Genomic DNA, 14058 nt, shown 5'->3' with positions numbered 1-14058 from the left:
TGGGCAATTAAGATTTTTAAACAAATTTAACAAAAGTTCTATTGAGTCATTAGCGAAGTAGAAAAACTAATTTTTAATTAAGCATTTAAGCAATTCTTTATCTGAAATAAGAATATTGCATTTAAAAATAGTAATTATAAAATATAAGACGAGCTACAAGAATAAAAAAAAAACTTTAGCTTGGAGTTATTGCGAGAAACGATAAAAAAACAAATCACCAAAGTCAGTTTTGCCAACAAAGCACATGATTATCTTAAGTTACTACAGAATGATCAGAAAAAATTGTTAAGGCAAGTTATAAAGTAGCAAAATTTACTACTAAAAATGAGATACCGTTTATAATTGAAAACTTTTCTAAAGAATTTATGTTGGCGGTAATGAAAAGCTTTTATTTATTTCTTCAATGACAACTAGAAGTAGTGTTTAGAAAATGCATTAAGGTTATAGTCGCATAAATCAAGTTAGGACTTTAATCAATCTGTTAACATGAGAGCACTGATAAAAAAAGCTATTGCTCATCTGAGAATTTTTATTAAAGGTGTTTTTACTAACTTTGACATTTAGTAGAATTTCTTGGTTCAGTTTCAAGGCGAAGCACAACAATCGGTGAAATTTTACAAGTAAAGGTGCAATTCACCAAAACAAAGTTTTTGGAATTACAATTCCTTCTTTTATTTTTAGTAGAAAGTTTAATTAAAGTTAAAGGAAATGTCTTAACAAATATATCAATATTAGAAAATACTCTTAAGCTACTTAAATATATTTTCTAATAGAAAAATATTTATTTCATAAGTTTTTTGTGTTAAATCGAAATTTTATTACTTTACATGTAAAAATTGTTTGAAATTCCAGGTTTTTTCAAAAATTCTCAAACTCAAGTTTTTTTCCAGAATTTTTAAGCATAAATTTTCAAATTTAAAGCTTTTCCGGGATTCAAATTTTTTGGTAACACTGATTGTTCACACTTAAATGTGCACAATAATATAAACAACACTTTGAATTATATAAGCTGAAGACTTGAAATTTAACATATATTATAGCTCAAACTAACACTGTGGATTTAGCAAAACATACATCATAAGTTTAATTAATGACTCTTTCAAGCAAAAAAGCCAGCCTGAGTCAACAAAAACATCCCTGATATTTTTGTATACAAAAAGCAATTCTAGCCAAAAACTTTAAAAATGACTTAGTTGGCCTGAGATTTAAAATCTTCAAATATTGATAGTCTGAGTGTTTGGCAATGTTTAGTTGTTTATTTGCTTGAATTTGAACTATTATTATTAACAATGTACAAACTTAATCAACTTACCATCCCTAAATCTAGTTCATATTAAATAGGTAGCTCTAAAAAAAGCAATTGTGTGTATTGATATGCAAGGCATAAAAATTAACCAAGTTTGACAAAAAAAAATTGAAAAATGAAAATGTATACCTAACAAAAACTATATTAATTTATGTTATATATATTTTTTTTTAAATGTGTGTGTATAATTTAGATATTACATATAGAAACAACAATGTTAGAAAACTACGCATAAACTAAACTTTAACTAACTAAAGTATTAAATAAAAAGTAATTTAAAATATGAGCATCTTTTTAAGTTGGTGTGCATAGAAATTTATTTTAAGTGCAAAAGAAACTTTTAAAAAATTAAAATGTGTCAAAACAAAAATCAAATAACCCTTATTTATTATTAATATGTTATGTTAAATATTTTTACACTAAAATATAACATTTACAAATAAAAAATTTATAAAGGAAACTTAGGTATAAAATTATGAAAAAGAATATCTAAGCTGTAAAGAAATGACACTTTAGCTAATTACAAAAATAAAAAATGGTTAGAACCATCAAAAAAATCAGTCACTGTCTTTTACAAGAATTTCAAAGAGATCTTTCTTTTATTAAAAAACAAATACTTTCAATTCTTAAACTATATCTATTTCTATTTGAATAAGAATTGAAAATATTTGTTTTTTAATAAACGAAAGATCTCTTCAAAGTGCTTGTATAAGACTGTAACTGATTTTTTTGCTTGTTCTAACCATTTTTTATTTTTGTATATCTAAAATTCAATCCTGTTCGGTCTTTAAAATCAAAAGAGGAAGACTACCTTTATCCCATTTTAATTTAGTTAATTACTTGCATTACTTTTGTATAAAATGGAAAACATTTGCATTTAGTTTATTTAATAAATAGGTATTATATATCTAATTTATTAAATCCAAGCACTCTTTATACTCTTTTTTTAGATAATTACTTGCTGTTGTAAAAAATAAGTTATTATGAAACTGAGAAAAATATCCTGTTAGAATGCTAATCTGTCTTTTTCACATTTTTAAACTAAAGCAGTAATTTCTTCTAATTATTTTAAAGTATTATACAGAGACTTAAAACCTAACTAATCAAATTAAATCGAATTACCGAACAAATTTAACTTGAAATAAATTTTTGCTTAGCGGGCCACATTTACATACTCGCGGGCCACAAAATTTTTGTTCGCGGGCCGCATTCCATTCAAAAAAATAACGTGCTCGCGGGCCGCAATTGGCCCGCGGGCCGCAGTTTGCCGACCCCTGGTCTAATTAATACCTACAAACTATTTTTTCATTTAAAAAATTTTAATTACGATATGTCTAAAATAAGTTTTAAAAAATAGTTATTTTTAGTAAACTTTAAATTAATCATAAACTTTTTTAGAGTTTGTTTATTAATATCATATTTCTAATAATTAGATATACAACCATTTTTTTTAAAATACTTATTTATTTTTCAGATATGGCCTATATAACATTTTTCTAAGAACTTGAATTGTCATGTAACTATGTTTTTAATACTTAATTTACAGTTTTTCCTTCACTAATGTAACTGTATTTTTAATTACTTAAAGTAGTATTAAAAGTACATTTTTATATCAATAAAAAAACATTAATTATATAAAACTTAAAAAAAATTTTTTATATGTAATTCACTGACCAAAACAGATTCAAAAGACCCTTGTAAAACTAAATGATGTGAAGAGCTCACTTCTAAAGTAGAACGGAACCTACATGAGGTACATGTTATTGTCACTGTAGGAATTTTTGTCTCTACAACACTGACCTGTTTTTATACTCTTATTTTTAAATTTATTTTTCAATTAAACTAATTTTCAAAATACTTTAAATTTAAAATTATTTAAAGTTATATTTCTTAGTTTAATTACTATTCTACTTTAAAGCAGTATACACATTGTCGAAGTCGATCCAATTAGAAACAAAACAAAAACTTAAGTTAGTAATTAGAATTTATTAAAATTTAACTAGAAATTAAACAATATTTTGAAAAAAGACAAATTAGACTAATAATAACGCTTTGCCATGTTGAAACTGGGGTTTTATCTTTTTTCCATGTCATCATGGTAATATTATAAATACGATCAGGCTGTAAAATTCCGGCTCCCATAACAACTTTTGTGTTGTTATTCGGTTCAAAGCAATTGTCGGATGATGATAACTGAAGAAAAATAAACGTTACAATTAGGATTATTCTGAAAATATAGATGTTTTTAAACATGAAACAGTTTTACAAAATATTTATATAGAATAATGTTGAATAAAAACGGTTTTTTTACTGTTTTGTAACTTTTTTTGGTAAATTTTAGCTGGTTTTGCAATGAATTATAAATAATAATCATCGACACAATACTTATTTTGTCAAAAAAACTGAAACTTTAAACCCTTTATGAAACAATAAACTTCTTATCATTTTCATTTGTTAAATTTATTAGGCTTGAATAAACGATAAATTTCGTAATAACTTAGTAATATAATATCGTAATATAAGATCCTAGTGAAACAAGTTCACTAGAATATAAAAAAAAAACAAATCATACAGCAATCTTCCTTTATTGTACCAACATATGTTTCTGTGTGTTAACGAATCAACACACTTCAACTGGGTTCTGTAAAAAAACAATTACTGTAATAAGTTTAGAAGCATAGAATAAAGTAGGTGTATAAATGCTTTCATTAAAACTAAAATAAAATTAAATAATTTCTACAGATTTTTACAGGTTAATATTTAATAATAGGTAAAACACTTAATGTTAAATCCGTCTGATATAAAACTATATAATATTTGTAATTATTAAGCTTAAATTAAGTAAATTGTGAACTAAAATACACAAAAAAACAACAAATCATAATATACACAAACCACTTAGTATAATGAAAAGAAAAACTGATTCAAATTTATTTTAACGTTGTCACGATTGAGCAAAATACATCCAATAATTACGTCACGATATATATGAAGATTAATACAGCTATTTAATTTGTATTGTAAAGTTAGTTAATTTAGTCAATTTGGATAAAAATGAAACAAGAACCATCAATTAGTGAATCAATAAAATTTAACAACGGCAAAGACAATAAAAGTCACAGGAGCTTGATATAACGTTTGTTTTCTATATTAAATGTTTGTAATGATTAAATCTAAAATTAAAACAAAATCAAAATTAGATACAATTAGGAAGCAGATTTAGTTTAAATGTAAAAATTTAAATTTAAGAAAACAAAGCAGAAAAACAAACAAACTTGTTATTAAGCTTACAAAGCACTGACCGACAATTAAGTTACAGCGACATACATAAAATCACAATAAATCACAAATTAATACAATCACATAATAACTTTGTTTAATATAAATATAATGAGTTGACAACACAAATTAATAAAAACAATAACAAACATAACACCATTAATGATAATAACAACTATTCAGATAACACACATGTAATTAATATTAGTTTAGACAGAAACGATAATAGTTGTAAAAACAACAAGGTTAATATAAACAATAATGATAACATTAATTTAATTAATAAAAACAATAATAATAGACCTATAACTAGAAGTATCAGTAAAAACCTAACTATAAACATAAACTCGATTGTACCTAATGATTCATGTACTAATAATAAAAATAATAATAGTAATAACAATAATAGTGGTAATAAGGGTAATAGTAGTAACCATATTGATAGTAATAATGATAAAAGTATTAATAACAACAGCATAGCCAATAGTAGTGACAACAATAATAATATTAATAATGATAACAATAGTGATAATAAAAATAATAACTGTATTAACCAGAATTATATCAATATCAGTAATATTAATAACAATGAAGTAATTAAACGTGGTTTTAAATTCAAGAACAATGTAAGTAAAAATTGTAACTGTCGTAAGTCGAATAAACTAAACTGTCCGTTACATGGTTACTGCATAATTAAAAATCTCGTGTATAAGGTGCGTGTTAAATGTAAGCTTAGTGAAGATAATAACAAAAAAATAATAACAATAATAATGATAATAACAAGGATAAAGTGTATATTAGTTCGACAGGAGGTCATTTTAAAGATAGGTACACCGAGCATAAGTATACTTTTAAGCTTGTAAATAAAAATAATAGCACAAGATTGTTAGATTTCGTTTGGCAGTATTTTGACAGGTTTGAAACCAAACCAGAAAGCATCCTTCACCACGCCAACAATAACATCAGTAGCGCGAGCAAGATCTGCCAAATATGCAACCTTGAACGAATGGCAATTTTAGCAGAAGATAGTAAACAATTACTAAATAAAAGACGTGATATTTCAAACAACTGTGTAAACAACCGACGGTTCTTCTTCAAATAACACCTTGGCGCTTTCTCACCTTCAATATTTTTCATTCACCTTTCACATAAACACACACACTCACTTAATATATATTAATATAATTATATATCCTAAGTAAAATATAGTTTTACCATTTATTATTATTAAATTTATTTCACACATGTCATTTTCTATTCTCCGACATTTCATATATTCACTTTACCCTCCGACTATAGTTCTTCACATCTTTATGTGTTAAGTTCCAAGTTTAATTGGAAGCCTCTATTCAAATCACAGATAGACCGTGCTTTTTTACCTACTACGCCCAATAGAACGGCTAGAGGTTTTTTTACTACAAGTTTATACTTAGCATATGACCACCTTATTGTTTTATGTTTTACATTTCAACTTTCATATATAACACAGTTTAATTATGAAATATTTAAAATATCTGTATGGGATCTTTAATTTAAACACCCGACTGCTACTTTATAAAACAACAATCAATTATTTTAATAATTATTTTATACAATATATGGAATAAAAATCATTGTGATTTAATGTATATCGCTGTAACTTAATTATCGGTCAGTGCTTTGTAAGCTTAATAACAAGTTTGTTTGTTTTTCTGCTTTGTTTTCTTAAATTTAAATTTTTACATTTAAACTAAATCTGCTTCCTAATTGTATCTAATTTTGATTTTGTTTTAATTTTAGATTTAATCATTACAAACATTTAATATATAAAACACACGTTATACCAAGTTCCTGTGACTTTTATTGTCTTTGCCGTTATTAAATTTTATTGATTCACTAATTAATGGTTGTTGTTTCATTTTTATTCAAATTGACTAAATTAACTAACTTTACAATACAAATTAAATAGCTGTATTAATCTTCATATATATCGTGACGTAATTATTGGATATATTTTGTTCAATCGTGACAACGTTAAAATAAATTTGAATCAGTTTTTCTTACCATTATAGTAAGTGGTTTGTGTATATTATGATTTGTTGTTTTGTTGTGTATTTTAGTTCACACTTTACTTAATTTAGACTTAATAATTACAAATAAAATAAAGTTTTATAACAGTCGGATTTAACATTAAGTGTTTTACCTATTATTAAATTATTAACCTGTAAAAATCTGTAGAAACTATTTAATATTAATGAAAACATGTAAACACCTATTTTATTCTATGCTTCTATTCTTACATTACAGTGATTGTTTTTTTTACAGAACCAAGTTGAAGTGTGTTGATTCGTTAAAACACAGAAACATATGTTGGTACAATAAAGGAAGATTGCTGTATAATTTGTTTTTATTTATGTTTTAAAAGTATCTTTTTTGTAGTCAAATTTGTTTTTGTTTAGTAAACTTATTTTTAAAAAGTTATAAAATGTGAAGATGCGAAAACATCAATAAATAAAGTAAAACTTTTTATAGATTGAAATAATTTACTTGAATACTAACTTATTTGATTTTTATAACTTTATGTTTAATACATGCAGTAGTTTCAAAATTTATCTTTATATAGTTGAGTTAGTTTACAAACAACAAAGCTAACTGGAAGTTTTGATGAGTTTGTTGGTAAAGACTTGCATCCCCACAAGTACGATAGTTGTGTTTGCTTGTCCATGTCGAGGTCTGGATCAAACGAAGATCCAGCATCAAAGCAAACATCGACTAGATTCGATACAGACCTGTAAGTTCCACCGCTTATAACTGCGGCTAAAGGTGTCGAAATTATCTGTGTTATTGAATTCAGTAAAATAATTGTATTTATATTTAGTAAATTACTATTAAGTTTCACTTTTTTTTAAACCTTGATATACGTCTGCACAGAACTGGTTAGGGGAGTAAACTCGTATGAAGCAATTGTTTCTACACAATAAATTCCTAAATTTAAAGTCAAAGACGAAAGACTAAGCAAGGGACTTGAAGGTGTTCCTGGAAGTTCCTGTTGAGGAAACACTACGTTTAAAAATCAAATATATATATATATATTTATTTAATTATATTTATTTAATTATATAAAAACTATAATTTAAACAGCTGTTTCACACATTGAAATGTAAAATTTCATGTGATCGTCAGTAAGTTACAGTTTATTATATATATATATATTATATATAATATATATTATATAATTATATATAATATATATATTATATATATATATATATATCAAACAAAACCCATAAACAAAAAAATATATCTACTACGCCCAAGAGAGCGAGTAAGTTTTTTACTGCAGGTTTATACTTAGCATATGACCACCTTGTTGTTTTACATTTTAACTTTCATATATAAAACAATTTACTTATAAAATATTTAAAATATCTGTATGGGATACTTAATTTATACACCCAACTGCTACTTTATCAATCAATTATTTTAATAATTATTAAATGCAATATATTTGTAATCCAAGTCATTATGATTTTACATATGTCGCTGTAACTTAATTATCGGTCAGTACTTCGTAAGCTCAATAATAAGTTTGGTATTTTGTGTTTTGTTTTGTTAAATTTTAATTTTTTTAATTTTTGATTTTTGCATTTGAACTAAATCTGCTTACTAATTGTATATAACCTTGATTCAATCATTACAAACATTTAATATATAATATACATGTTACATCGAGTTTCTGTGACTTTTATTGTCTTCACCGTTGTTAAGTTTTATAAAATTTTATTGATACACTAACTAATGGTTAATGTTTTATCTTTGTTCAAAATAGATAACAGACATAAAAACTAAATTAAAAAACTTCGCAATACAAATTAAATAGTTGAAATAACCTTATTTATATTGTGACGTAATTATTAGATGTAATGAATGTATTTTGTTCATTCGTTAATAACAGTAAAATTTGAATCAGTTATTCTTTCCATTAACGTGAGTTGATTGTTTATATTATGATTTGTTGTTTTGTTGTGTATTTTAGTTTACTTTACTTATTTTAGACTTAATAATCATAAATATTATATAGTTTTATAACAGTCGGATTTAATATTAAGTATTTTACTATTATCTGTAAAAAAGAGTTTATTTTAATGAATACATGTATACACACCTACTTTATTCTGTGCTTCTATTCTTTCATTACAGTAATTATATTTTTACAGAACCCAGTTGAAGTGTGTTGATTCGTTAACACACAGAAACATATGTTGGTACAATAAAAGAAGATTACTGGACAATTTGTTTATATATATATCAAACAACTTTATTATATGAGTAATGTTGACCTTAAACTTATATATTTAATCTTTAAACATCAATCAAAAAGAATACTATAAGTTGAATGTGATAAAAACAACTTTAGAAAGAATATTTTGTTGGCTGCCTAGAAGGTGATTTAATTTTGAGTTGTAAAAGACCCTTGTGTATCTTCGATAAGTACATGACACTTTTGTTATGTTTGAAAAAAAAAGAAAGTTCCAGTTTTCTAAATTACTTAATTTTTTTTTTACAAAAATAGAATAAGACAACAATTCATTAGAATTTTTGGGTGTTTGTGTCCAACGATCCATCGATGGGGAAATTATAATAAAAATCCGTCGGATATTAAATTCAGAGACAATATATGCTCCGTGGGCATCTTTTGGTCCAGTCAGAGCAGACGTTAAGAGTTTTAGGGTATGGTTAAGAGTTTCACTAAACTTTGTTCTCCTTGCTATCTTTAAGCCTAGTTGAATACACTTCAAAATGTTTTCCTTTCCCTTGGTTATCCAGGTAACTTAGTTTCGAAAGTTATAACAAAAGCTAGAAATTCAACAGGTTTAAAAATGATTGGCCCTTAAAAGTGTCAAGTGTACTTAAAACTTCCGTACCTTGGAAATACTTCTGAGAAGTTTTCTAAGAAAAATTCTGAGGAAGTAAACCAAGTTTTCGGATCTGCTCGTTTAGCAACAATTTTGTATACTGATCGACCTTTAAGTGGAATTTATAAAGATGCTTTTCTTATTCAAGAAAAAGTAACATTATCTATAAATTTAGTTGTAAATACTACGTGGGAAAAATATCTCAAACACTTCACGTAAAAATTCCACAATCTTGAAAAACTGGTTTGATAGTCGTTCGAAAAAACTTGCGAAAAATACCTTTTTGCGATTGGACAACATTTGGTGGACAATCATGAGTGTGCGAGTAATTATAAAGAAGAGAATTTTTCAGCTTTGATGAGAGCGGAGAACACTTTTTAGCTACATATTCTGGAAGCCTTATGCATCCAATATCTAAGGCCCAGTTTACTTAAGCATAAAACAATTGTATTACAGACTAGAATTTTTAAATCTTTATACTAAGTAGTTTTATAGTAATTGTTTTTTATATATTTTATAAAGTGTAGTTTTATTTTTATCATTGTTAGTTTTATCGCTGGTTTACTTTATTATGATTTTAATTTATCAAGTTTTATATAAACAACAAAGTTATCTAGTATTAGCATCAAGTTATCATTTTAAGTCTACACTTGATTACTACTTCATTTTATGGTTTAAAACTTTAACTTTCTAACTACAATTTCAGTTTAATTTAATGAGATAAAACTTTTGATAACTTTTAATTGATAATACTTAAATAAATAATAAAGAAAAGCGCTTTTTTATACTTTTTGAAATTTAAGAAATTAAAGTTAATGAAAACCATACTAGTTTTATTCTAGTTATGTAAAAATACTGTATAAAAGATTTTCGCACTAAATTTACAATCAAAAATTACTTAAACTAAAAAAGTGCCAAGCATTTAAACTCTAAAAATACTATTACACTAGTTTGTACTTGTAAAGAATGTCATACAATTATACAATTTAAACTATTTACTAAAGTACTTAAAATATGTACAATGTTTTTATTAAAAGTAGCTTTATGTGTGTTATATAGAAGTTCACTAGTCAATTAAAGTCAAAAATTTACAATTAATTTATCTGTTTGAAGAACATCACAAGTAGATTGGTTATAGACATTCCACTGGTATTTAAGTTTGTATGCTCTGCAACTATGAGTTTCTATTGCGATTTCAAGGTAAATTTCTCGGGATCTATAAAACTGTTGGCCATCCCCACCAACGTACAACAGTTCAGGACTACTACAAAGCAACTCTTTAACGTAAATTTGATAATGTTTTGTTTCCTGTGACAGTTTATTTTCATTAGTTTTTTGTTTAGGGAATTAACTTTGTTCTAAAAAAATTATATCATTATCAAAAGAGTTACACTATAATTTTATTTATTATGTTAGTTTTTATGGGTGTACTAAATATACAGTAATTATGTTAAGTTTTCTACTAATTTCATGCTAAAAAAAGCTATAAAAAACCTTATATTGTCGATTACAAAATTAAGAAAAATTTGTTCTAGTTTAAATAATAATATGTGTATAAGTACTTGCCTAGCTACAACTGTAGATTTATATTAATAGTGAAATTCATTATGTTTTGTTTTATTTCAGATTTGGTCATTTTCGTAACTTATTTGTTAATATAACTAAACCAAGAAAGATATTTATTTGATATGTATATTTTTTTATAAATATACAGCCTTGATGTACTGTTGTAGGAAAGTTTTTGTAACTTTTAAGAAACTATTTAAAAGATATAAAGTATATAAGCAGAACTTAATCATTATCTTTTTGTTTTCAATTTTACACAAAAGCTTTTAAAATTAAGAACTGTATGTCCTTATCAATAAAAATATGAATTTAAAATTACTTACTAAATAGGTTATAATTAAATTTGTACAGCTTTTGCTATGTTTACTAAAACTCTAAAACAAATTTTCGATTAACTTATTAGCACTTCTTACAACCGTTTCAACATTTTTTAAATAAGATAGTCTCAAACTTTTACATACACTTAAATTTACTACTCACCGTTGATACATTGTTAAAAGCAACAACTTTGATCTGTTTGTCACCCTGTGTAGAATAAATATGACTAACAGTTGTTTCAGTGGTATTTACTAAAAAAGGGCTGCCGTCACCAAAATCATATGTTACTAGTAGATTTTTACCCTAAAACATGACATTACTTTATATACAAACTAACATTACTTAATATCTAATACAATCATATAAATATCAAAAACATGATTAGGTATAAAGAAAACCTTTTAAAAAATACTTTTATAAGCACGTTATTTATTTCTGAACACATATAAACTGACTACAGAACTATTAAGAGTTTTACTAAAACATGTATTTCTGAAGAAAAAATCAAAAGTATATCATTATTGTTATTGCAAGTTTATTGTCCATATGATGGACCTAGGCATCAGAACCTAGGCCACTTAAACAGAAAGACACATAACGAAATAAATCACAAGTAAAAATAAAACAAAAAGTTCATTGTTTAAAACAAAGATGAAAACTTATTTCAATAAAATATATCAAAATTATTGAAAATAATCCACTAACTTTTAAAATAATCACTTCAAAAGTAACGTTATAGTCAACGTATTGGTACGATTCATTCCTTACTTTAATCGAATATTGTAATGAGTCTTCTACCTGTATTTAAAACATTTTGGTGTTTATAAACTTTTTTTAAACTTAATCTATCATTATGATTAAAATACAAAAGCACTATAAAAACTTTTCTCATCAAAATCTTTTTGATTATAAATAAATTTTGCACCATTAATCTATACACGATAACTGTTTTTAAACTAGTTAGTTTTAAAAATGAAGAAGAACACAGTTTCAAACTTACCATAAAACATAATGTAAAGTTTTTTTGATCAACAATGTTATCAGCTTTTACATCAATACAAACGAGTCCAGCTTTAAATCGCAATGTATTTTGAATTCCTTTGAATTCAGACACGTTACCAGTATTATTTACAGTCCAAGTGAATGTTACATTTGTACCCGAGATTATTTTTGCAGAAATATTTTTGTCTACTCCACTTCTGACAAACTGTTTTTATAAAATTTACAATATACTATTACTTTTAATTAATATTAATATATTGCATTACTAGGCATATTTAACAACTTTTATACAAATTTATTATTGAACTGCTAGGCCATTGTTATTATAAAAAATCATAAAAATAAAAAACTAGCATTAGATTACTTTGATTTGGATTAATAAAAGACAATAGCAATACCAATAACGAAACTTAAAAAATGATAATTACAATAATAATATAATAATTTTTTTATAATAACAATGGCCCAGTTTGTAGCTGAAATCCGTGACGTATTTATATGGCAACTTACCGTTAAATACGCCTAAGAATTTTTTTAAAATTTTTGATCTTCACCATCAACTTCAGTAAGTTTCGAAACTACCCTTTATTAAGCTTAAGACTTTTTTTGCTCTTCATCATTAACTCAAGAATATCTAGTGTAAGTTTCAAGTTATGGCCTCCCTATGGACCCTTTACTAGTAACACCCCCCTCCTTTGGCCCCTCTGCAGCTTATGGCCCCTAAATTTGCGAGATGGTCCCAAAAGGAGCCGTATGACCCACTTTAAGACACCATGCTATAAACTAATCTTAAATTATTACTGTATATTGCACTAATCTCTGTGCCTATTAGTTTACCGATAGGTTAAACTTTTGTTTAAACTATAAGCACTTGTAAAAAGAAACTGAAGCATTTATCAGCAAGTAGTCTGTCTCTAAAATGGTGACTAAGCGCGCCACGCGTGCGCAAACAGCTATAAAGACTTATTAATAAACCTACTAGGAAAATTAATCCAGAGCCAAACATATTATCAGACCAACACAATGTGTGATCAGACAACACAAACGTATTAGCAGAGGATTATAAACTTAATTGTGGGTGCAACTGTTTTTTTGAATTCCATTGGACAACTATTTGGTGTTCCTTCTCTCAGCAGCAGCTTGATACTAGCGCTAGTTCTTAACCAGATTCTATTAAAAAATTTCCTCGCAGTCCTTCGTATGACCTAATTTAATTTACATGGTCTGTTTAAACACGTGCTTCTTAAGTCATTTTAACTCATCATGACTTTATCAAAATAAGAGGTAGCAACCCCTTAGTGATTTTTTTAAACTATTCTTTGTTATAATGCTTACTTTTCAATAAGGACTCTAGGGCATTTTGATATATAGTTTCTTAGACTCTAGACCGACAATTAAAGACAGAGGTGTTTGGAGATGTTGAGATATATTGCATAAAGGATTAGAGCTTCTTGACTCGATGTGTAGTATTTATAGTTACAATACTCAACTGCAATTTGCGTAGCTTTTTAGTTACTGCATTTACTTCTTTTAAATCTGCATTTTACAGTAAACCATCGAGTGATGGCTGTTGCGAGATCTAGTTAAGATGATATAATTTAGATCAGGGTTTCCCAAAGTGGGCCATTACAGAAATTTAGGAGGTCAAAAGCAGCAAAGGGGCTAAAGGAGGGGCCATGAGCAGTAAAGGGG

The 14058-nt window shown here is 26.0% G+C and overlaps 1 protein-coding gene across 1 annotated transcript in view; it reads right to left on the bottom strand.

The window, feature by feature from the left end:
• The window catches only part of LOC145841724 (polycystin-1-like), a 139190-nt gene that overhangs the window by 59768 nt on the left and 65364 nt on the right, over positions 1–14058 (bottom strand). Inside the window, exons 43-50 of the mRNA XM_082949073.1 lie at positions 12365–12571; positions 12070–12162; positions 11527–11667; positions 10573–10788; positions 7476–7610; positions 7218–7400; positions 3356–3499; positions 2981–3106 (exon numbers count right to left, since the gene is read on the bottom strand). Of these exons, the coding sequence (XP_082805199.1) occupies positions 2981–3106; positions 3356–3499; positions 7218–7400; positions 7476–7610; positions 10573–10788; positions 11527–11667; positions 12070–12162; positions 12365–12571 (1245 nt within the window). The remainder of the gene's footprint in view (positions 1–2980; positions 3107–3355; positions 3500–7217; positions 7401–7475; positions 7611–10572; positions 10789–11526; positions 11668–12069; positions 12163–12364; positions 12572–14058) is intronic.

Source organism: Thalia democratica, chromosome 7, assembly GCF_965202585.1.
Source record: "Thalia democratica chromosome 7, ktThaDemo2.hap1.1, whole genome shotgun sequence".
Taxonomy (NCBI): domain Eukaryota; kingdom Metazoa; phylum Chordata; class Thaliacea; order Salpida; family Salpidae; genus Thalia; species Thalia democratica.
Note: the sequence above shows the minus strand (reverse complement) of the source record. Positions and strands in the feature narration are given on the sequence as shown.